Genomic DNA, 24300 nt, shown 5'->3' with positions numbered 1-24300 from the left:
ACGGGGCGGTGAGGGGCACAGGGCTCGGGTGAGGATGGCACAAGGAAGAAGGGGCTCACAGGGTGGGGGTCCCAGGCCTGGAGGCAGGGCAGGCGATCATTCTCTTAGCTATTTTCTGAGCTCCTGCCATGTGCCAGGGCTGCAGACGTGGAGAAAACATTTGGGAAGTTTGCATTTGAGGACTGAGAGTGGGAAAGGGCAGGTGTCCCTCAGCTCTGCATGTCAGCCACGAGACTGGAGTTCTGTCTACTGCAGCCCAGGGCTCACTGCATGACTCTGGTAAGTCTCTACCCCTCCACCCTGACTCAGTTTCCCTGTGTGCACACTGAGGGCTGGGTGACTCTGAGGGTACTCCCAACTCTGAGCGACTAGAGCTCCAATCAGGAACAGAGATTTCACTCGAGATCTGCCAATGCCCAGAAGCTGGGGCGCCTCTCTGGCCCCACAGCCAGGACAAGTGTCTCCCGAGGCACATCTGCCAAGATTTCCAACAGGCAGTGAGATGAAGGTCTGGAGTGCAGGGGGGGAGTCGGAAATGGAGGAAGAAGAGGGGGTGGTCAGTGCCATGGACCTGGCTGATCTGTCTCATGAGAAGGCCTGGATTTGAGAAGAAGAAGAGAGAAAGCGCCTGGCCCCAACAAAAGAAGGCATGCCAACAGCAGAAGAGCAGCTGGCAGAGAAGGCTGAGGAGGGGAGGCCAGAGGCAGGAGGAAACCAGGAGAGGTTGGTGACAGCAGCCAGGAACGCGTGCTTCCAGGCGGCGACGGTCCAGTGCATCAGCCACTGCTGAGAGGCCGAGAACGTTCCCTCCTCTCCTCGCCCCTGCAGAGCAGGTCGGGAATTGGAACTGCTCTGAGCCCTGGAGGACGCTCCACGGGGACACCCCACCTCCCTATTCCTCTCCTGCTGTAGCCCAACTCTACACTGTGCCCTCCTGGCTCTGCCTCTTTCCCTCCCCCTCAAGCCTCTATGGAACTTGGTCAGAGGAATTCAGGCGGGAAGGGGGGGTGGGGGAGATGCCTGAGTGGTGGGAGAGGTCCCATCTCCCGGGCTGCTCCCACTAAGCCACCCACACAAAGCAGCAAGGAGGGGCAGCGCCTCGTGACAACAGCGGGAGGAAAGACCACTCGGGCAGGCTGAACAGAGAGGACGCGGGAGCCATTAGCCTCAATTGGAACAGAATGAGGCGCTCATCTCGGGTTGTCATGGTGACGATCCTGTCCAGTTCCACAGCGTGTTCAAAGCCGCGAGAGCAGAGGCACCGCAGGGACTCAGACAAGGCACAGCCGTCCCTTTGAGAAGCCGCCGAGGATGCATGCGTATGCTAAGCCCCGTGTTAGCATCCAGTTCGAGGGTAAAGCACGATGTCCATTTACTGAGAGGTATTTTTCCCCTCGAGCTCAGCGACTCTCAAAGGGTGGACCCAAGACCAGGAACTCCACTGGGAACTCGCCAGAAATGCAGATGCCCAGGCCCCTCCAGACCCACTGAGTCAGAAACTCTGGTGCTAGGCCTAGCCATCTGTGTTTGAACAAGTGTTCCAGAAGATTCTGACGCAGGTTCAAGTCAGATTTGGGGAGCGAGGGGTCCCTGCAGACCCCATTTCTCCCCCATGCTGGGCGCCTGTTTCGTCTCACAGCAGCTGGGAGGTGCAGGCAAGAGGCTGATTCTGCTCCCAGGATGGGAGCCTGGGCCCAGCCCTGCAGTGGTTCCCTCCTCCAGGCCTCTCCTCTTCTGGTGGGGGCGGGGTGGGGGGGGAGTGGCTGGGACCAGGCACTGTGCACCCTGGACTGGCCTCAGAGGCCGGGTCAGAAGAGCCATGAGAGGCTTTCGTCTTCTGTACAAGTTTCCTTCCTCTGCCCCTGCCAGGGCCGCTGCAGGCGTCCCTCTTCCATCTCCTCCAGAGTCTGGGGACCCCCGAGGACCACACCTGACCGGCCCTGCTGAAATGCAGGCCAGGCCTCCAGGCTGACGGAAGCCTGCAACCCTGCGAAGGGGAGGCTCTGGCCGGACTCACACAGGACAGCCAGGCTGCCTGGGCAGAGCAGAGAGCAAACAGGCCCGCCCAGCAGGCAGGGCCTGTGACCTGCGTGGGTCTGGGACCCTCAGGAGTGGAGAGTCAGGTTCCCAGGCCCAGGGCCCCTTTTTCCTTCTCTCTGGCATAGGGCACTGCAGCACAAAGGGCACCCCTGGCCCGGGCCGCAGACCTGGGGCCTGTCCCCGAGCTGGCTCGGGCCCTCGGTGTAACTTGGCCAGGGACTGCCACCTCTGGCCTCAGCCTCTCTGCGTGTCACGTGACAGAGCTGGACTCCGTGTTGTCTTGAGTCCCACTTAGCATTCAGAGGTTTGGAATGAGGGACAAAAGCACTAAACACAACTCTTCAATAACAGTCCCAATAAACATCTTGAGAACATGCCGAGGCTGACGCAGACAGCAGCGCCAGGCAGAGGGCTTGTTTTCGCCCTCCAGCACCTTGCCGACGCATCCTCCTCCTTCACCTGCCTGCTCGGCTCCCGTGCCTCCCCCAGCGCGACCTGTCCCTCAGCTTCCCTCTGGAGGCCACAGTGCACGTTACCACCTGGTGTTCTCTGGGGGGCGGAGGTCCTGGGAGGGACAAGGATTTAAGAGGTGCAGGGGCCTCCGCGTCCTCATCTATAAGACAGGGGTAATAGGAGAGCCTACCCGCCAGGTTGCTGCAGTGGGAGGAAAAGCACTAGTACAGTGCCTGCACATGGAAAACCTCTGTAAGCATTGGCGATTGATAAGGTTCGTCCCGCCTGCTTGTTTTCGTGGTGGAGCTTCTGAGGCACAGAGCTCTTGCTGCCATGGTGCCCCCACCAAGGATGTTCTCCCCACTCACTCGCCCTCAGCTCTCACGTCAAGGGCCTACTGGTCCCTAGGGCCCAACTAGGGGGTTCTCAGACCAGCTTCTCGCCAGCGTCGCCCCGGAGCCTTTGAAGTCACGGTGACTGTGAGTGACTGCGGTTCTGGTTTGGACTGTAGCGTGAGCACATTCTTCTAAAAGCTCCTGGAGATTCTGATGTGCAGCCAGGTTTGAGAACCACGGACCTAGTATAAATACCATCTTGTCCATGAACCCTCCCAGAATTCCTCTCTTCCTCTCCTGAGCACACCTGGGGTGCAGCCTCTCCCAGCACTGGCCTGCCCCCTCCTGGGAGGGTGTCCATCCTCACCTCTGTCTCATGCTCACGTCGCCCCTGAGGGCTAGCCTGCTTGTCCTCCCCCAGCTGGGGCTCCACAAACATCTGTGCAATAGCCCGCCTCCCACCTCTACCCTTTCCTCCTGGATGCTTCTTATGCCCCATCCCACATGCCCCTGACACCCGTGATGCAGGAACGGCGGCCCAGGGCTAGGAGGCAGGACAGCTGGGCTCCAGGTCCACCTCATGGCCCCATTTCCCATCTCCTAGACCAGAGCCTTGGGCCAGATACCAGTTTGGACTCCTGCAACTGGGCACCTGTTTGGGGCCCCTGCCTCAGTTTCCCTGGCTGGTGAGGCCTAGAATCCACTTCCAGCCTCAGTTAGGGCTGAGCCAGAGCTCGGCTGGAGGGCAAACGAGTCCAGCATGGCCGGAGCAGCTCTATTAGCAGTTAATGTTCACTGTCTGGCCAGGGAGCTTGGCCTGGAGGGACCGTTCCACATAACTGGGCTGCAGATTAATCGAGTATTTAAGCAGATGGTGCTCAGAAGAGCTCCCTATAAGCAGAGAGGATCCGGAGGGAGAGGTGGATCCTTCTCATCCGGGCAGAGAGCCCCACCCTCCAGCGACGGAGGTGTAAGTGAGGCCGGCCAGGCCTCCAGGGATGCCCCCACCCCCAAGTCCCTGGCTCCCCACACAGACCCTCTCTCTGGTTGCTGGGGGTCAGGAAGTCCAGGGCGCCTTTGCCCTGTGGGCGTCAGTGTCCTCTCTGCACAGCGAGGGAGTTAGGAGGAAGGGGCCACACAGGACGCCTGGCTCTCAGCCAGGGCCACGCCACTGCCTGGAACATTTGGAAATGCTACGAGGCATTCCGGGGTGTCACTGGGATCAGGGGAGCCAGGGCATCTGATGGGGAAATAACGGCTGCTAACTGTCCTCAGTGCGTGGCCGCTCCCGCAGAGGAGGCAGCACCCCGCCCCAGGCTAAGAGCAGCTCAGGGAGGAGTACTGCCCAGACAGGCCGAGGTGTGTTCCCGCTGCTGCCTGTCTCTGGCTTCTGGTGGAGTGAGGAGAGGAGGGGGAAAGGGCCCCACACCTCCTGCTTGGGGCTGCCCACCTGCTCTCCAGCTCGGGCACCTGCAGCAGCTGTGTCCCTGCTGCTGCCAGGCCCAGGCTGCCTGCTAACGAGCTCTCTGACAGCCAGACCCAGCTCTAGCCCCCCTGGGATCTAAGGTAGCCACACCCAGCCACTCAGAACAGCCCTCCCACAGGGAGGCATCCAGGGCAGGCTGTCCCCAACGAGGGCAACCCAGTGTCGCTACCCAGGGCACATCCAGGACTCCACCACCCCACAGGGCTCTCTGAAGGACCCAGAGACCCGTCCTCTCCACCTTTCTTCCCAGGTGGCCGCAGGCTGGGGCACCAGTTTTAATGGCTATGGACGTGCTGGGATACCATGTCCTCCGCGCCAGCCTACTCACCATGGGAGGAGGCGTTCAAGCCCATCAGCTCGTTGGCCTTCCGGATCTTCTCCAGGCACAGGACCTGCTCCTGCTTGAACATGCAGTCGGAGTGCATGGCGGCCATCTGCAGGGAACAGGAGGGATGGTGGGAGGGAGCAGCAAGGCTCACTATAAGCCCTGGGGCTGGGGGGGAGGGGCAGAAGCAGGATGAGGATGATGACAGAAACTTCAGGGCCAGCAGGGACCCTGACATCCACTCTGTCACAGACACCATGAGGTTCTTCTTGACCAACTCAAAGTGTGGCCTTGGGTAGATCCTACCCTGACCCTGGGCCTCAGTTTCCAAGTCTTACAAAAACAGCAGCAAACACAGATATAGCACTTTATGACCTTCTGCACTGTTCTGTCATATACTGTATGTGTATACATATATATCCAGAGGACTACAAGGTAGGTAGTATTTTTGGCATTTTTCATTTTACACATGTGAAACTTAAGCCCAGAGATGTTAAGTAACTTGCTCAAAGCCACACAGCATAGTAGACTATACAGCCAGGATTCGGCCCCAGACAGTGTAGCCCCAGAAGCCACGAGGCTACTGCTACACTTTAGGGGAGCGAGCAGGGGCTGGGGGAGAGGAGGAGCTGATCGCTCATTGTCTCTCTCCTCTGGGGGCTGGGGAAGGAGGTGCAGGCGAGGGAACAGTGGCAGCATTCAGTGGGCCTATGAACCACTCCCATTTACTCTTGCCCCATTTTACAGAAGAGGAAACTGAGGCTCAGAGAAGTTAAGAAAACTCCTGCCCAAGGTCCCACAGCTGGTTAGTGGCAGATGCTGGATTCAAGCGCAGGAGAAGTAACTTCAAAGCCCTGGCATTGCTGTCGCCACTAACTCAAAATTCGGGGGCAGGAGCAGTTCTGTAGGGGGATGTCGGGAGATGGAGGCAGGCACATCCAGGACTCCCATGCTCGGTCTAGCCCCTTCTGTTCACAGAGGTGCAGACGGCTTCCAGGGCCGGGGACAGGCTGTCTGTAGCCACACAGTGAGGCAGGGCAGAGGCAGGGCTCGGATCCAGATCTCGGAGACAGCGAGAGCCACTGCTGGTGTGAAGTCCCCTCTCGGGGCGGGGGCCAGGGCCTGGAACCCTCCCCACCGCCCTCGCTCTGGGAGAGACATGAGCAGAGAGCAGGCTCCTGAGCTCTGACCTGGCAGACTGGTGAGCAGGGGCCTGGGGCCAAAGAGCCTCCTGCAGCCTGGCCGGGGCCCTGCAGGGCGCAGGATGCACAGCGCTGAGACTACCCACGTCAGCATCACGATACATTCCTAAACTGTGTAAGGATCTCTGGCCAAGTCAGTTGAAGGCCTTGAGGATGCGACACCCTTTCTAATTCACAAAAGTGCTGGATGGTCCAGTGAGGGTGCCAGCAGAGATACCAGCTGAGGGCAGGCCAAAGACAGGGTTCTCTGGGGTGGGGGCTCAGGTGAGCTGGGGGCTCCAGCTGGTGGGGGTAGGGGGGACAGGGTATGGACCTGGGTCCTTACCAGAGGCAGCAGCAGGAGAGCAGCCAGGGAGGCCCATACAATGCTGGCCATGGCGCTTCTCAGCCACAAGGAGGCTCAGGCCAGCACCGCTCACCTCCCACTCAGAGCAGCCACTGGTCAGCCCCAAGGTGCCTAGGGTTCGAGAGAAAAGAAAGGCATGAGTCCTGCGGGACAGCCTGCTCTCCCCCCAATGCCTCCCCTTCCGGCGGCAAGGCTCTCAGCCTCCACAGGGAACCCCTCATGCCTTCGTCCATGCTGTTCTTCATTCTCTGTCCCACAACCACCTGCTGAGCACCCACATCTGCTAGGCACAGAGGACACGGTGGGAGCACACCGGGAAGGCCCCCAGTGGACAACTGGGGTGGTGTGGGTGGCCTTCTCCTCTGCGGCAGGAGGCTGCCTCCCCCATCTCCCTCCACGACGACAGTTTTAGATGTCACGCGTGTGCCCACCTATCCCTCTTGCTCAGGTGAGGGCACGTGTGCCCACCTATGGAAGGGGCAGCAGTGACATGTGCCACATGTCCTTACAGCATCACACGCTGTCCTGCTCCTACGCTCTTCCCAATGCCGGACCCACCCGCTCTGACAGGGCAGCCAGGATGACCCCTGAGCGGTGGGGCAACACTCCGGGGGGAACCAGGATGCCTGAGGGAGCTCGTGGAGTGGGGCCACCCCAGCTCCAGGCTGCTACGTGAGAAAGGAGCGCACCTCTACCTTGCTCACTCACGGAAGGCCGCTTGGTTCCAGCTGCCGAGCTGGTCCCCTAACCCCACAGCCTCCTTCACCGGCCTCCACCCGCTGGGCCTCCAGGCCAGAGCCCTCAGCTCCGACACGCACAACGAAGTGGCTGCCCAGGGAGCTGGGCCTCCGCGCTGCAGGGGCGCGGGGTCCTCCAGGACTGAGGCCGGCAGTGTGTGGGGAGTCCGGTGGAGAGGCTGGCGAGGCCCGCACAGTCGCAGGGGATGAGTCTGGTCGCCTCGAAAACTGATCGTTAGCACATAGTCCCATCCACCCAGGGACCCCGCACCTGGAAGTCTCTCCTGGAGAAACCTTTGCACTTGAACAGAAATTGGCACCATTTTCAACAGCACCCACACAAAGCAGGGGCCACAAGGCCTCCATCCCATCCTGCAGGCGCTGTTCACAGGCCCGGCACAGCCATACACTGCAATACGACTCGGTCATTTAAAACGTATGTTTATTACTATTCAATTACATAGTGATTGAGGAGACCCGTGTCAGGGTCACCCCTAGCCCACAGGTGCCTGGTTCGGGAGGCCCATGGGCACTACATTCAGACCACTAGCCTTGCACTCCCCCACCAGCGGGCAGAGCTGCCGTTACCCTAGGGCCATTGTGCCCAGGCTCTCTGCCCATCATGCCTCCCTCCCTCTCTCTCTGCCCCTCCAAGCTGCCCTCAGCCCCTCCAAGCTAAATTGGGGGACAAACAAGCAACCAAAGCAGTGAAAGAAAAAGAGCCACAGGCAGGTTCCATGAAAGGGGCCCGTCTTAGGCCCCTGCTGCTCTGCCTGCTTAGGGCCCACTCAGAGATGCTGAAGGCGGCCTCTGTACCCCCTAAGAGATGCTCTGAGAAGCCCAGTGGCCATGGGGATGCTGGCCCAGCCTCTGACCTGTGGTTCAGGAAAAGCTACCTGGGCTGGGCAGTCCCTGGCCAGCACTCTGGGTGCCAGCTGTGTACAGGGCTCTCCCATCCCTGCTGTCACAGGCTGCCTCTGGATGACCTGGCACGAGCAGTCCCCGGAGGCTTGGTCACCTCCACTATCCCTGGGGAGCTCCAGGCCCTGTCCGACACGCCTGGCGGGACCATGGGAATGCCTGGCCCACCTTCAGCAGATGCAGGAGGCCGGCTCTCCCCACCAGCAGGGGGCTCCGAGGAGAACCACAGGCAGAGGTCGCTGAGATGTGGAGCTGACTCTCAGGCACGTAGGCCAAAGGATGGTGAGGTGCGAAGTCAGGGAGGCCTCCACCCAAGACAAGGCCTCCAGTACCTCTGCCAGTCCCTCTGGCCCAGAGGCCAGCAGCCGGGGCCGACTCTGGTCCCAAGATGCACTCTAACCTATTAGCCCTGTGCTCAACCTGGGCTGCACGCTCCCCCTAACCACTGAGGTGTGTTTAAAATACCCCTGCCCAACTGAGCGGGTGCTCTAGGGCCGGGACGGGCCTCGGGGCTGATTAAAGCTCTCCAGGCGACTCTCACTCTCACGTAGAGCAGAACCACGAACCTGTTTAACCTCCATCAGCACCAAGACTGCTAGCCCCGAAAGGACAGTGGCTTCCTTGGCTCTGGTTGTTCTACAGGCAAGCAGGTGGCAGCCGGCAAGCAAGGGGTTAGTCTATTGAAGATTGGCTGATGCCCGATTCTCTCTCTCTCTCTCTCTCTCTCTCTCTCTCTCTCTCACACACACACACACACACACACACACACACACATATACACAGACACAAGTCCACAGAGAAGATCATAAAGACATTTATCCCCAGGGCACCCACTTGAAAGCATCAATACAAAATACAAACAGCCCTGTGTGGAATACACAAAGGAGGAGAGGAGGAGATGCCTTCAGGGGCTGACAGACCACCACACACACACACACACACACACACACACACACACACTCTCCTGCCCAGCAATGCAGAAGCACGCTCACCCAACCGAGAACAAAGATGTGTGCAGATGCAGTCACACCGGTATGTTTATCAGCCTAGTGACACATATCATAACGCACTTACACACGCTCACTGCGCAAAGGCACTCAGCGAGGTAGAGGCAATGAGATCTGTCTGGATTCTGATGCAGGAGGGACACACACAGACATACGCACTCCAGGCCTGCGCGCGTGCACACACGTATGTTCACGCGGGGAGGCGGACAGGCAGGTGCTCACCCCGCTCCCGGCAGAGCAGCTCCGCGGCCACCACTGCAGTGGGCTGACCCACTATCCCCCAGTGCTTTGTCACCGGGCTGCTCAGGCCACGAGGTGATCCAGGAGCAGGTGTGGCCCAAGCCCAGGGACACAGGATGGACGGGTGGGATCCGCTCAACACGAGCCGCCTGTGGAACTAGGCCTGGCCAGGTTCCCGATTCCCACTATTGTCCTCTCTCTCTTTCTTTTATTGAGATGTAATTGATATGGAACATTATATTAGCTTCAGGCATCCAACATAATGATTCAATAGCTATATATTGCAAGTGATGGCCACATAAGTCTGGTAAACATCCATCACCTAGTTATACAATTTTCTCCTTGTGATGCCAACATTCATGACTTATTCCCTTAGCCCACCATTGTCCTTACGTATCCACCCTCCCCCACTACATCCACCCCTGCCCAACCGGATGTGGACACACCAGCAAGACAGACCCCGGAAGCTCCCAAGCCCCGGCCTTCCCACTCCCCCACCTCCACTGGGGACCTCAAGGGTCACCTCCTGCAGCCTCTCTAAGACAGCAACCTCCTCTGCGCCCTCCCCCCGCCCCCAGCACCCTTGCTGGACAGCTCTCCAAGTTTACAATATTAGACCACCTGCCCCAAACCTGGTACTCCCCTGGGCCATGCAAATGGCTCTTCTGCCCTGTAGATGCAACCCTGGGTCTGCCAGCCACAGCCCTGCCAGTGGCTGCCCCCCCTCGTCCTGGCTGCCTCCCTCCTCTGACTCTCCCCAGCTGCCAGCGACCCCCTCACAGGGCAGGGCCCGGCTACTGCAGCCTCGGGTGGGACTCTCCCCTCCTTCAGGGTGGACCTGGGCCGTTTGGCCCAGCCACACAAGTGGTCAGGATGACCTGGTCACCGACCTTCCCAGGCTCGCCCTTGGGTCCAGGCTCTGCTGGGGCAATTTAGCACCTGATGTGAGGACAAGAAACCCTATCTCCTGACGTTTACTGTGGTGGACTTAGGGACAAGCCACTTAGCTCTTTTGCACTTCAATTTGATTATCTGTAAAACGGGAATAATAGTAATATCTACCTCATAGATACTGCTGTGAGACACCAACAAATTTATACAGTATTAGCCTGGCTCCCAGTAAGGACTACACATATGTTACCTATTATTATTCCCTTACCACTTGTGTTCAGGGTTTTGCACTCTCTTGCTGACACCTCTATCCCCCCACAGCCCCGTGTAACATTCAAAATGGAAATAGCAGGCCAGCTGCACCTTTCTTTACTAATGACTAACATTTATTAAACATTCAGTATGTGTCAGGCATGCTTCCAAGCAATAAATACGCATTAACGCATTTCACCTAGCCAAACCTGTGAAGTAGTTACTAGCATTATCCTCACTCACACGATAGCTGGGGTCACTGAGGCACAGAGAGGCTATGCAACTTCCCTAAGGTCACACAGCAAATATGTGGTAGAGCTGGGAAGTGAACCCAAGCCACCTGGCTCCAAAGGTTGTGCACTCCATCCCTATGCTTCTGCCAGCCTCTGCTACTGCTGAAAGATCAGCTCAAAACCCACTGATACCCCATGAGTGACCCTTCTCACGCCCTTCTGCTGTCCCCTGCCCATACTTCTCTCCTTAGGAAGCTGCAACTATAAGCACAGCATTTCAGACCTCAAATGGACTTTAAAAGCCACCTCCCAGTGGTACTGAGTTTCCTGTGGGGAAACAGACTAGAGAGGGGGCGACACTCCCCAAAGTCACCCAGTGCAGAGCGTGGCCCCGGCCTGGCAGGAACAGGTGTGTGACAGATTTCTGGGCTGGAAGGGAGTCCGCGTCCCCATCCAGATTCGGGAAGGCCTGCCCTCCTCAGGCCCCATCAGCACAGCCACAGACCTGGATGGGGAACTGAAAAGAGCAGCCGAGTCCTCAGATGAGCCACTTTGCCAGACAGACGCAAAAACAGCGTCATCAGTCAGCACACCAGGCCAGTGGTGACTCACCGGGTTCCCCACTTTCCTCAGAGACCCTCCAGCCACCCCCACTGCCCCAACCCCTGCAGCACTCTTTCTACAGCACCGCAGCTGCAGAGGGCTCAGCTCCTGGGATGGGACACTCCCCGCTCTCCAGTGGCTGGTCCAGGTCCCCGGGGAGAAGCTCTAATATCTTTCCAGTGTGTCTTTCCAGGCATTCTTTAGCCTCCTGGGCGCCCCCATAGTGGGAGAGCAGCACCTCACCCTCCCCTACCAGGGGGGCACACAGGTTTCCCTGTAGTCGCGGTCCTGGTGGAGGCGGGCACAAACCTGGGCACAGGGTGAATGGGAAAGGAGGCTCCAGTGAAGCCCAGTGATGTGATGCTGATTTGTTTTCAGTCCCGAATGTGGTCTCCAGGGGTCCTCAGCGTGGGAGATTCATCACATGGACAAAGCGGAGGCCTGTCTGGGGTCGGGCGCTCAGGCCAGGTGGGGAGCCTCTCCGGGCACTGTCCCACGAAACAGAGGGGCCTTCTGAGCTCCAGGCTGAGTGGAGGGTGGCATCCCAGGCCCCCCAGGGCAGCTCCAGACCTTTGCACTCAGCCCCTCCGTTCTTCAACCTCCTACACCAGCTCTCCCTTCCAGCCCAGGTCTTGGCAGCCCCTCCGGCGGGTCAGACCCAGCCCCTCATCCAGTTTTGGACAGCCAGTGAGCCAAGCATGATGCTTACAGTTTTAAATGGTCAGGAAAAAAAATGAAAAGACTCCCATCTCACGACACATGAAAGCCATGAAATTCAAAATCTCAGTCCATAAATAAGCGCATCAAACACAGCGATGCCCATTTGTTTCCATATCATCTGTGACTGTTTCTACGCTGCAACCGCAGAACTGAGTGGCTGCGACAGTGTGTGGCCAGCGAAGCCTAAAATACGGACAATCGGCCCTTTGCAGAAAGCTCGCCAGCCCTTGTCCTCGTCTCATGCCACACGCACTTCCTGCATTCAGTTCCCGTGCACCTGGGCTTGCATTAGGAGGATTCTTGTGGCCTTCCTTGGGCAAACGTCAGGGTCCCAGGTACATCTAGATCTGAGGGTGTGTGCCCCAATGTCCATTTGTCTTTCTGCTGTCACATGTTCTGTCCCGGCTCTCTGGCCGGTGTCACGGGAAGCCTTTATGCTTCCCCGGCGGTGTGTCACCCCCTCTTTGTGTGTCACTGTGGGGGTGGCTGTCACCATGTGCCTGTGACGGCATCCAGGGCTCGGTACAAACACATCGCAGCTGATTCGCTGCCTGCGTGTTGCCTGGCAGCTGGACCACTAGGCCCAGCCGTTCAGACTCCGGACTCGGATTCCTCTGTTCAGACGTGGCCGAGGCTTCCAGGGCCTCTACCCTCCCAGAGTAGAAAATCCCCGAGGCAGCTCCGTCTGGGGCACCGAACTCCGGTTCACACGCCTCCCGGACGAGAAACCCACTGTCGCGCAGGTGTAGGCGTCATGCCGGGTGGCCTTCCTGGTACTGCGCTGAGCCTTGGCTCTGCCCTCTGGCAGACAGCACCAGGTGTCTGTCCTCCCCTTAGCCACTGCCAGCCCTTAGTCAATGACCTGGAGACCTGAGGCCACATCCCCAGAAAGAAAGCCACCTTAGCGCCTGTCTTTCCTAGCCTCTTGGTTCCATATGCTGACTGTAAATACCCATTTTGTGTGTTTGCTTATTCAACACAAATTGAGAGAGCATCCCAGCGTAGGGGCCTGGCCGAGAGGGTGGCCGCAGGAGAGAAAATGGGTTCTGAAGCTTCCTCCAGTGTCAACCCCCTGCCAGTCTTTAGCCTGATTAGCCCTGAGAATGCAGAAAAGGGTCCTTCCAGAGACTCCCCACAGCCATGTCCCCTCACTGTGAACAGGGGGGCAGACTCCCAGGTCTTGTCCCAGACGCAGAACCGCGGGTGAACTGCCCATGGTGGGGGAGGAAGGGATGGGCCGCCTCCCTGGTCACCCCACACACACTTGTTGATGGATTGGTTGGCAGATCTGGCACAGGGCCTGTCTCTAATTTAGACGTTCAAATTGCGGCTTGTGTCCAGACTGGCACCTCTGCTTGCCCTCTCCAAGGTCAGTGGGGATCAGGAGCCCGATTCATCTGTACCTGTGAGCTCTTCCAACACAACCCACCTGCACCCAGCACCCAACTCAGATTGGGGCCTCCTGGGAGAATATGGGTGCTGCTGCTACCCCCACCCCACCCCCCAGGCTCAAACAGTGTTTCATCCCCTTCTGAAGCCCACAGCCACTCAAATGCCTCTAGCCTGGCCTTCAGGATGCTTCTCAGCCTGGTGCAATGGCAGCCTCAAGGCAGGCAGCTCTCCACAGATGTGTGTGGCCCCATCCCTCCCAAGCCCCCTTCACCAGCCCCCCACCACACAGGGCTGCTCACAGGAAAAGCCACATGCGTGCCTGGTTTTTTGTTTTTGCGTGCGTGGGTTTATTTAGAGGGGGGCTTGGTGGGACACTGTGAGGCTGGGGGAGGTGGAGAAAGAGGAACTGACGCACTTGCATGAAAAGCATGCACATGGCCTGGAGCATTAGCGGGAGTCTCCCCCCATCCCTCGTACCCCCCTCCAGCACCTTCCAAGGAGGCCTGAGCTCCTTCCAGGGGCCAGGCTCCACTCCCCAGCTCCATGTGAAATAGAATCAGCTTCTGCTGAGCTCCCTTCTGAGCATCTAGCTCCATCCATCGGAGCCCTGGCCCCTTCTGATGCCCCAACTCACAGGATGAGGCCCCCTCCTCCCACCCCTGCCGCAGGACCTGTGCCTTTAAGGCAGCAGGCAGGGGTCTGGGTCAGGCCCACTTCAGCCTGGCAGGCAGGTGCCCTTCTCCCACAGGCCCCGATGGCCTTTCCTGGTGGGACCACCAAACCCATCCTGACCCAGCCCCTCCACGCTGCGGGAAACCGAGAGACAACAATCCCAAATGTGTCCCCAAGCGGGCATTCTATTCTGGCCCCTATCCCACCTCCTACCGAGCACATCGCTTGCTCAGCCCTCAAGCCTCCTGAGACCTGCGGCATCCAGCCCCCGGGGACCCTCGGCGTCACCTCCCCAATTCACGCAGCGCGTCTTGTGCCTTGGGAGTAGAGAGGCAGGTCCTTAGGGTCCTTATAGGTCTCTCTGGCCGCAGTGCGTTCCCAGCCCGAGGTCCTCTCTTCTGGCACCGGAAGGGGAAGGGTCGAGAGGTAGCTAGGTCGACCCCACCCGCTAAGGGCTGTAGGGACCCGTCGCCCCAAGAGGTGGGGGTGTCAGATTGTCGCGCAGGAAGGCAGCAGCGACGGGAGGGGGCTTCATTTTAGATTCGGAGGCTGGCCCCGCGCTGCCCTGGAGGAGGGGGTCCGCAGTCCCCAGGGGCGAGGATTCTGGGGTCTGGGAGGGTGGACAGGGTGTGGAGGAACAGGGGCAGCGGGCCTTACCTGCTCCCGGCGGGGCCTTCGGGGATGCGGGCTGCTGCGGGTCGGCCCGGGGCAGACTCCGCGGGGAGGCGCGCAGAGGCGAGTCCGCGCCCGCGCCCGCCGCGCTGGGATGGGGAGCGTGTGCGCTGAGGAGTGCGCGCCGATCGCGGGTGTCCGCGTGCGTGCCTCAGCCGGCCGCCCGGGGCCGTGGGTCCCTGCCCGGCGGCGTGTGCGTGTGCGTGCGTGGGGACCGCACTCGCCTACAGCCGCCGCTGTCACCGCCCGAGCGCGGTGACCCACGCCGTCCCTCTCCCGCCGCGCCGCTCGCCGCTCAGCCCGGTCTGCTCTTCGGGAGAGGCGCCGCCTCCGCCAAGCTGCGGGCTGGAGGGAGGCGACAGACCACCACCTCCCCCACCCCCACCCCCACCCCCACGCGCTCCGCAGGCTGGGCTGGGGTGCAGGCCAATGGGCGCCCGGGGGAGGGCTTAGGCCGGGAGCGGTGGTACGTGGGGAGCGGGACCCCGCCCGCCGCGTTCGCCCAGGCAGACACCAGCGAGAGCTGATAGCTGCACGGCGGACCCGGGAGGACAGGATGCGGGGAGGGGGGGGGGGGGACCACTCCCCCTTGGTCGCCGGGCTTCCGAGTGGTGCCTTCCCCAGGGCTCACCGCCCTCCTTTTTATCCTCCCCAAGGTATCCAGAGCGTGAAAGCCCTCTGCTGTCTCCCTCCCACAGCCTCACGATTCCGTGTCTGCTCCTCCTCCTCCGTGAAGCCTTCCTAACCCGGCAAGTCCTGACTCTCCTGGGTCGGTGTCCCCGCAGCCCCGGCCTGAAAAGGTCAGCTGGCTTTGGGGAGCCTGCCTGGATGTCGTCAAATGTGATCTCCTGGGGAATGCCTCTATGTTCAGGGAAGTGGTAGGGATACACAGGGGGGCCTCCGGCAGCTTAAACGGATGGACACTGCTCCGGAGTCAGACTCCTGGCTGGCTCCATAAGCTTAGGCCCCGTATCTGGATGGCTTTGAGCCTCAGCTTCTTCATGTGCCTTGACACACCCCATAGGTTTTCCCTGATCTTACTTCTCCACTGAAGAACACATGACTATTGCTGCTGTTATTGTGATCCTCCTGAACCTCCTCCTGGTACAGATGGATAAACTGAGGCTTAATAAGGAGAACTAAACAGATCATGCAGCCAGAATCGGTGGTGGAGCCAACTCTTGAGAACCCACCCCCGGGCCACGTATTCACCCTCTGCCCACCCCAACAGTCCATCCCTGCTCTGGTCACTGCCCCACATGTCAGCATGCCAAGAACTCCCTACACACACACACACACACACACACACACACACACACATTCATCTTCTGCAACCAGGCTGTGGCCTTCCCCATTTACATCAGCTATTGTCCACCCGCCCTGTGGGCCCGAGTCTTGCTCTGGCCACCTTGCTGAGGGAGCCTGAGGGAAGCAGAGGGATGCGAGACTGGGGTTCTCCCTCAAGGACCCCCATCCAACTGAGGAAAAGAGGACTGGAAGATAGAGCAGGAGCCCATAATGGAAACTACAGGGAGTACCTGTGGCCCCAGAAAGATACGAGGAGCTCCCCGGGTCCACACAGTGGGCCGATGGTTTCTTTTCACTGCGTAGTGAGCACTGGCCCCTGGTACACCACGGCTGGTCTCCAGGACTCACGTGCCTTTCCGTCCAAGAACGCTCCCTGGTCAAGGAGAACATCAGGCCTCTGCATCAGAAAAAGTGAACCCCTCTGGGAAGAAGAGGACCTGGTGCTGTGCTAGTCAGTCAAGCAGCTAGGACTTGTCTCTGGACCTGGCTTGTTGCCCTAACCCCTGGGAGCCTGCTTCCTTCCTTTGGACAGCCCTGGCATTGTGAAGATCAAATGAGATGCGGAGTGTGAAAGTGCTCTGTAAACTGTGAACGGTCCTCAGAGGGGAGAGGAGGCTGCAGGGGCCTCAGAGTCAGGAGGGAAACGCGGAGTGAGGAACATGGGGGGCCTGGAGTGGACAGCAGGGTGAGATCAGAGTCGTGTACGGCAGGCCAGTCCACCCTGGAACTGCCCATGGGGCTGGAGGCACTCCAGCCTTGGCTCTGAGGTTCACATTCAGTTCCAGGTTGCTTCCCTTTTCCACACTCTGAGTTCCCCAGGTCCCACAGTGGGTCCTGTATCCCGTGCACTCTGACCTACATCCCCAGATATATGTCCTGGTGAGGGCGGTGAGCAGGCTGGCATGGGCACGCCTTCCTCTCTGCCTGGGCAGCAGCCGACCAGGGCAAAAGCCCAGCCATGCTCTGCTCACAGCCTGTCACCTCTTCTCGTTTTGCTTCAAGGCCCCGGCCAGAGGGTGAGATCCTGGCTGAGCACATGCAGGGGGCAGTCAGGGCTCCAGGTACCACTATGCAATTTATGCCCCACACAGAGGGATGTGGCCAAGGAGTGAGTGGGGCTAGAAGTCCAGTTCCTGCTCTGCCCACTCCCCACCAGTCCTGGCACACAGAGTCCACCCAAAAGGGACAGGTTTCTAGTAAGTTCTGGGGGAGGGGGAGTGGCACCTCTCTAATCTCCCCAAGGTGCTGTAGGGGCCACCAGTCCTTATAGATGGATCTCATGCAAGCCCCACCTCATAGCATCTGCCCATAGAGATGTGAAAATGAACATCAGAGTTGGGATCCAGGGGTTTGTCTAGTCCCCTTCCCCGTGAATGAAGTGCCTAATCCCAAAGGGGCACAGGACCAGCCCAGGACATACAGGGAACTTTTGGATTGGAACTGAAGCCTGTGTCCTGGTGCCCACCTCAGCATTCTCCCTGGTGGGCTGTCCCCCCTCATGCTGGAGTCCAGGCTGGGCTTCCTTGTCCTGGACTACTTTCTGCCCATCCAGGCTTATGGCTGTGGTCCTTCCAAACCACCGTGGTTCTTCTTGAGCAGGACACACTCCAGCCGCTTCTGTTCCCCAGACTGGGCCTCCCCGGGACAGAGCCAGCCTCTCCCTCCTTTTCCAAGCCAGCCGCCCTTACTCACCCTGCCTGCCTGGCTTCGGGACCACCCGAGGCCAAGGGACCAGCCTTGGGAATGGTCTCCCAGAAGGACCCCTTGTGTGCCTTCTCCCCGCTCGGGAGGAGGCTGGGGTCTCCTCAACAGCTCTCCCTTCCCTGAGGTGCTCCCTGCCTCAGCTCCTTCCACAGCCAGCCAGCCAGCCAGGCGGGCAGCAGCTAAAAAATATGGGTTTTAATTCAATTTGCTGAGACCTGGCTGAGGGAGATAGATGCCAGGCTGCCCTACCCAGCATTCATCTCTCCTGAACAGCAGTGCCCTGTGAGGTCCAGCCGGCCAACCCCCCAGTCCAGCCCTTCCCCCTGCACAGGCAAGAACAGCACCTTCCACGACACGGAGGCATCTCGCATAAAGAGCTGACATGAGATGTCCATTGCAAAGAGCTGGCATTTGCCGAATGCCCAGTGATTCTAACCTTCCTGGTGCTACAGAATCCCTGGGGAGCTCTAAAAACGCCTCCCCACCCAAGATCATTAGACAGTTGGTCTGTGGTGAGGCCTGAGCAAAAGAATTTTTTAAAGCTCCCCAGGGGATAGTAATGCAGCAGCCAACGTTCAGAAGCGCTGCGGTAGGCCCTCCGCTAACTGCTTTGCATGTGAGCATCCCAATGCCGCATGCGCAAGTGCCCAGGGCCTGGTAGAGGGGTGCTCAGATACTGTCCCTCAGGCCGTGGCACCATAGGCAGCCTATTCTCTTGTCCCCAGGAGCTATATACATGCCGGGGCATGAAGAGGGTGGGGACGCACTGCCTTACCTGCATTAGCCTCTGTCATTCACATCCGGAGAGTGTCATGGGCCTTGAGTGCCGGACTGTGGAGAATGGGTTTCTTGCCACAGAGGAGCCAAGTGCTGGGTCACTTCTCACTCAAGCCAATGGGAGCCACAGGCCTAAACGGTGCAGCTCTGAGGCAGGTTTGAGTCAGAAGGCTCTCTGGTTTCTTCCTGCATCAGATGGCCAGGGAGGCTGTGAGGAGTCCAGGCACCTGAGGGAGGGCCTCCTGGAAGGCCCGCCAACACAGCAGGGCAGAATCAGGGAGACTTGGAATGCTGAGCCCCCTGAAGGTGTGTGAGCGCATTGCCCCTTCAGTGCCTCCTCTTCCCAGATGCACAGCTGCAGGGACATTCCAGGCGGCAGAGCCTGCACTTCCCTGGGACAGCACCCATTCCAGAAGCAGGGGCTGCCGGTCAGATGCTCAGATCCCCTGCCTCTCATCCAGGAGGCTGAATCTTCATCAGAAACACTGCCATCTAGAGCAAGCTTGTCAAACTCAAAGGCTAACATGGGCCAAATAAATGAGGCATGCAGCCCGCGGGCCGCGAGTTTGACATGCTTGATCTAGAGCCTCACTAGTGATCCATGCACTGGGACCCTGAACCCTGGGGATGCTCCCAGAAACCAAAGCAATGATGTTGGGCTGCCTAGATCTGTGGTTTTCAAGAAGTGTTCCAGGAGCTCTAGAAATCCTTGCGCTGCCACCACCCACCCACCCTGCCGCACCAGGAGCCTGGGGTACAGGAGGAAGGAAGACCCATCTCCAGAACCACCTGGGAGCTCCTCAGAGCTGGGGAGTCCAGAGTCTTCCTGTTCCGCCCCCCTCCCCAGGGTGTGACGATAGGTAAGGATGAGCAAGGGGAGGACTTTGTGCAGAGTAAGGGAGGTGGGATCAGGGATTTGAAACCTTAAGTTCTAAGTGTTGACTGGGCTGGTTAGCACCCCATATCGCAGATGAAGCAAATGAGGCTCAGAGAACAGAAACGGTTGGCTCAAAGTAAACAGGGTGACTGTGGCAGAGTCGGGGCCACATACCCGGTCTCTGGGCTTTTTAGACTTGTGCCCTCTGCCCTGAACCATGAGAACTCTTAGAAGGAAAGACACGCTTCCAAGGAGTTAGAAAGAGTGGGAATGGGGTGGCAAAGCTTGGAGTAAAAGTGAGAAATGCGTGAGAAAAGCCCAGTGCCCTCAGCCTCCTCTCCTATGTGCAGAAATCCTCAAGTGCAGCCTCCAGGCCAGGTCAGCATACACCGAATCTGCATCATTACTGCTATACATGAGTCTGCTCTGCACACCTACACACGTGCCTTTCCATCCGATACGGTGCCCAGTGGTGCGTTCACAAAGGGAGTAAGCACGCCCACGCCCACGCGCACACAGGGCGCCATTCACCGCTCTGCAGTATAAAATGAGGTCTTCTCTGTCAAGACAGAGGCGTTTTCTCTCCTGCAGAACTGCAGGCGGCAGTGGGCCTCTCTGCGGAGGCAAAGCTCCGTCACTGTCAGGCAGTTCCCATCACAGTGACACTTCCCATTCAGCTCGCGTAGTCCCCTCCCCAGGGACCCAGCTGCTTACCCCTGGGAGCCGGGTAAGCCACAGGCGCCCTGGTTGGAGTAGAACACATGATTCCCATCCTCATCTCCAACTCTGCTCTCCCCACGGGGCTTCTGGGCTTCTCTGCCCACCCCCCATCCTCAGCACGCTCTGGGCTTGGTGCTCCGGGTCCTGCAGAAAGGACCCTTCCTGGGCATCCCACCAACAGGCCCCGTGGGGTGTGTTCGAGAGCCACGTTTCACATGCCCTGCCTCTGATTGTTATGAGCTTGGTCACTGCCCCCGATCTGGCCCCAGCTCCCGTTGGGGTGGGTGCCTGCACCCCTAGGCCTGCCCTCCCCTCCCCCTGCAGGTCTCACAGCCAAGTCTGGGCCCCACTTGCTCCAGTTTCCCGACTTGGCTGCCCTGAAAATATCGTACCGGCCCCAAGTCCTGGCTGTAACGCAGGGCCCCAGCCAGCACGGAGGTGTGGAAATTACAGATAATTCGTGTGGGAGGCGGCGGCAAGCAGGAGGCAGGGCTACAGCCCTTCCCATCAAAGCAGCTCAGGATAATAGGGGGCCTGTACCCGGCTGGGCCCTGACTCGGAGTCGTGCAAACAATGATGCTGATAATTACTTAAAAGTAGGGCAAATAGAATGTTCTTTGACAACCAAGTTTGGGAGCAGGTTGGGGGTGATGAGGCAATCCTTTGCCACCACCGCGGGTGGGGTGACTATCTGCGAGGAATTCACCTGGCATGGCGGGGGAGGGGGGCTCCAGGCCCTGAGCAGGGCCTGGGAAGATAGCTGGAGATGGGGAGATGGGGTTGATCAGAGGCCTTGCACACACACACGTTCGCTCAGGGGCAGGGTTTGTAATCAGGTGTCTATTGCTGTGTACCAAGACACCACCAACTTAGCTGAAAACATGTCACATGGATTATCTCAGTTTCCCTAGAGCAGGAGTGCGTCGCAAGACTGAAATCAAAGTGTCAGCTGGGTCTGGGGGGTCTCATCTGAGGCTCGGGGTCTTCAGCCAAGGTGGTTACAGAGTCTGTCCCTCGGGTCCTGGGCTGGGCCCTCAGCGCTCCACCACATGGCCCCTCACCTCCCTGAGGCCAACGGAGAACCTGCCGCCTCTCTTTAACTTCCGAACCCTCTTTAAAGGGCTCATCTGATTAGCTCAAGTTTGGCAGATTTAACGTGAACCCATAGAGACTTTGGTAACATCTGCAAAGACCCTTCCCTTGGCCGCATAACTGGTCTCACCGGGAATGTAAAAGCCCTTTCTCTGTCTAGGTCCTGGCCATGTTCAAGGACAGGGGCTCGCATGGGCTTATGCACCCGACGGCAGGAACCTTGGGTCTTGCAACTCTGCCGGCCGTAGCCCCCATCACCTAGGTCCTGGAAGGTGAGGGATGGCGTGGGGACAACACAGTGACAGAAGCTCCCTGCGGTCAGAGCCTGTGTCCGTCTGTTCCACCCCTGTGCTTGGCATGAAGCTCAGGAAATAGATTGGTTGAAAAAGTGAGTCACCTACTCGACCTCCATTTTGTACGGTGGGGAAGACAAGCCCAAGGCAACAGAACACGGGGTGGCAACAATGATAGCACTGCCTGGAGCACCGACTCTATGCCAGGCCCTTTGTTGGGTTCTTTTACCAGCTCCTCGAGTGTTTCCAAAGCGGCATGCTTAGGGGTTAGGATGATCTCGGGTTTACAGAGGAAGAAACCAAGTCTTGGAGGGGAAGTAACTTGCCCGCAGGGGCTGCTGGCCCAGTCGCAAAGCCAGGAATCTTGCCCACTCCGCTTGATCCCAGCGTCCCTGAAGCCCCCTTTTCTCCGCTGTGTGCATGGCCCGTGCTGCAGGCAGGACAGACTGAGAGCTGCGTCAAAAGGCCGGTGTGCCCGATGGTCAAGGCTGCTTGGCCACCGCTCCAGTCCTTCCCAGGGGGATGAAGTCATCACTCTGTTTCACACTAGGCCTTGGGAGGGGGGAGGTGTCGCTCATCGCTCACCATTAGCCAGCTGATGGTCCTGTCACCCAGAGACTGTCTCTTTTAGCTCTTTCTTTTGTGTTCTGAGGAGAAGTTTCTGCAAAGTGGGGGAGCCGCCTGCATGGCCAGGGAGAGAGGATGCAGGGGAATCTGCGGGCTGACGAAGGGGGCTTTTATGACCGCAGAGACAAGCATCTCTCCAAGCCTGTGCCTCCCACCAGGTCCCCAACGAAAGACTTTCCCAGGAAGCCCCTGAGCACAGAGAACACGGGTCCTCCCTGCTGGGAGCTGGCACCTGGCTCCCTCCCCAGGGGAGCATTCTGCCCAGGTGTGCGCACGCATCACCCCCTTTCCTTCTGCAAATCTCGGTCAGATGTCCCGGCCCGCCCTGTGGGACAGCCCCTCACAGCATCACGCTCCGCCTCCTTCCCCTGCATCACAACACAGTGGCTCGGTGTAGATTTTGGAGCCAGCCTGCTGGGTTCAAATCCCGGCTCTGCCACTAGGAGAAGTCATTTAACCTTTGTGCCTGTTTCCCCACCTAGAAAGTGGGACTACACAGCAGCACCGACTGTTTAACATTATAAAACACAAGTCAGTTCATCCATGCAAAGCCTTAGGACGGAGTTGAACACAGAGCAAGTATAATAACAGACGAATTATTCAATTATTCCTTGGTTCGATCTTTTTCTTTAAGGCACCCATCACTATCTGACGTTGCCCGGCACGTGTCTGTCTGTTCCATATTTGTCTCCCCAGCGAGAATGAAAGCTGCTTGGGGCAGGGTCTTTCTTTGCCATGGCTCCATCCCCAGCACCCAGAGGGGCCGGCCCGGCCGGTGCCGAGTCCGAGAGTGGCTCCCAGGCGGCAGTTTCAGTGTTCTCTGCACCGCTGGGAGATTCTAATTTAAAGAAAATAAAAGTGCAGTGTCTGTGTCCTCATCACCTTCTGACCTCCGTCACCCTGATTCGTGACCACGGACCGTTTCTGGAACCACAGACCCCTCTGGAATACAATAACCAAATTCTAGAATACTATTAAATGGTCCGAGGCCCGTGTCAGAGAACCCTGGAATTCTCGAATGTTCATGGGCTCCTGGAATGGACTCCGGGACTCGCAGAATTCCGGAATGGAACTCAGGGATCTGATAGGACCCTGGAGCCTTGGCAAGGAGGCCAGAATTCCCAAGGAGACTCTCAGAACCGGGTCATTGGGAGACTCTGGTGAGACCGGCTGGCTGGCTTCACTGGCTTCTTTGCAGCCATAAAAACACAAGTGGTGCCGGTGCTCACAGGGGAGGGGCGGTGGGAAAGGGCTCCCAGGGAGGGTTGCTAGGCGCTGGACTGGCCCAGACAATGAGGCTTCTGGGTAGGTAGAGCTGAGGGCTGCATCCCAATGGGAAGATGGAGGGGCAGGGAGCGGGGAGGGCGGGGTTTGGGGCAGCATGCAGGCTGTAAATCCCATTACAGCTAGCCACCCAGCTGCCAGGGCTGGCTGGGCACCAGGCCTGGCGGCAGCCTCTCCTCCAATTGCAGCCTCAGACTGCAGAGGGCTTTGAATCAGAAGCCACCCATCCCGTTCCGGAGTCCACAGCCCAGAGCAAGAGTGTGGCTGTGCCCTGAACCCCAGGGACCAAGGACTCAGAGGAGGTGGTGGCAAGGGGCCAGAGGGTGAGGAGTCACTCGGGAAAACCTGTTGACCCAGGGAAAAAGGGGGCACTTGGGAAGATATTTTGGACATAAAAAAGAGGTTCGATTTGTGGACACCTGGCACTACTTCCACCTTGAGAAGACTCAACCCCAGCCAGCGCTCTGACCCAGGCTGGACACGGAGCACTGACCTTGATTCACATTAGCCTCTAATCCCAGTCTCCTAGGAAGCCCTGCCCCGGGCACAGACCGACCTCTAACCTCTAACCCTAACCGGAGACCAAGCCCTGACCCCAGCCACAAGTTTCTCCAAACAATGCTTAATGAGCCCGCAGAAAATAGGATTCACATCAAAGAGTCCAAAAGGCTCCTGGGATTCCTTAAAATGGGAAAATAGAGCCGCTTCTCTTCTGGAAACGCACAGCTAGCAAGACCTGGCTGAGCTCCGCCTCAGAGCCCAGCGCAAGCTGACCCTCCCTCACTGGTGTGGAGGGTCTCCCGCCCAGGAACTCTTTCCACCAAGAGAGAGAATCGGAAGGAGGGCAGGGGCCACGGGGAGCCCGACCCAGAGTCAGGACGCTGCTGCTGCTGGTGGAGATGCTGACCGTGGTGCGAGAGTTGAGTGACCACAGAGGGGGCCCTGGTGGAGTGGGAGGTGGAGATGGCTGTGGGGATCCTGTTGAGCTCGATGACTCTGACACATGGAGATGGCGATACCAGTGAATTCCCACAAGGCTGGAGGTGGCCACATACCCAGCTCTTCTCCTCTCCCCTCAGTTGCACAGCTTT

At 58.7% G+C, this 24300-nt stretch overlaps 1 protein-coding gene across 1 annotated transcript in view; it reads right to left on the bottom strand.

Moving 5' to 3' along the window:
- Positions 1–14916, bottom strand: part of ADCYAP1R1 (ADCYAP receptor type I) — a 41259-nt gene extending 26343 nt beyond the window's left edge. Inside the window, exons 1-3 of the mRNA XM_081101950.1 lie at positions 14513–14916; positions 6167–6298; positions 4643–4748 (exon numbers count right to left, since the gene is read on the bottom strand). Of these exons, the coding sequence (XP_080958076.1) occupies positions 4643–4748; positions 6167–6217 (157 nt within the window). The 5' untranslated portion in view covers positions 6218–6298; positions 14513–14916. The remainder of the gene's footprint in view (positions 1–4642; positions 4749–6166; positions 6299–14512) is intronic.
- Between the last annotated feature and the right edge of the window lie 9384 nt (positions 14917–24300).

Source organism: Myotis nattereri (genome assembly GCF_964212035.1).
Source record: "Myotis nattereri genome assembly, chromosome: 11".
In the NCBI taxonomy this organism is placed as follows: Eukaryota; Metazoa; Chordata; class Mammalia; order Chiroptera; family Vespertilionidae; genus Myotis; species Myotis nattereri.
The sequence above is the reverse complement of the archived record's forward strand: the minus strand, read 5'-3'. Positions and strand labels throughout refer to the sequence as shown.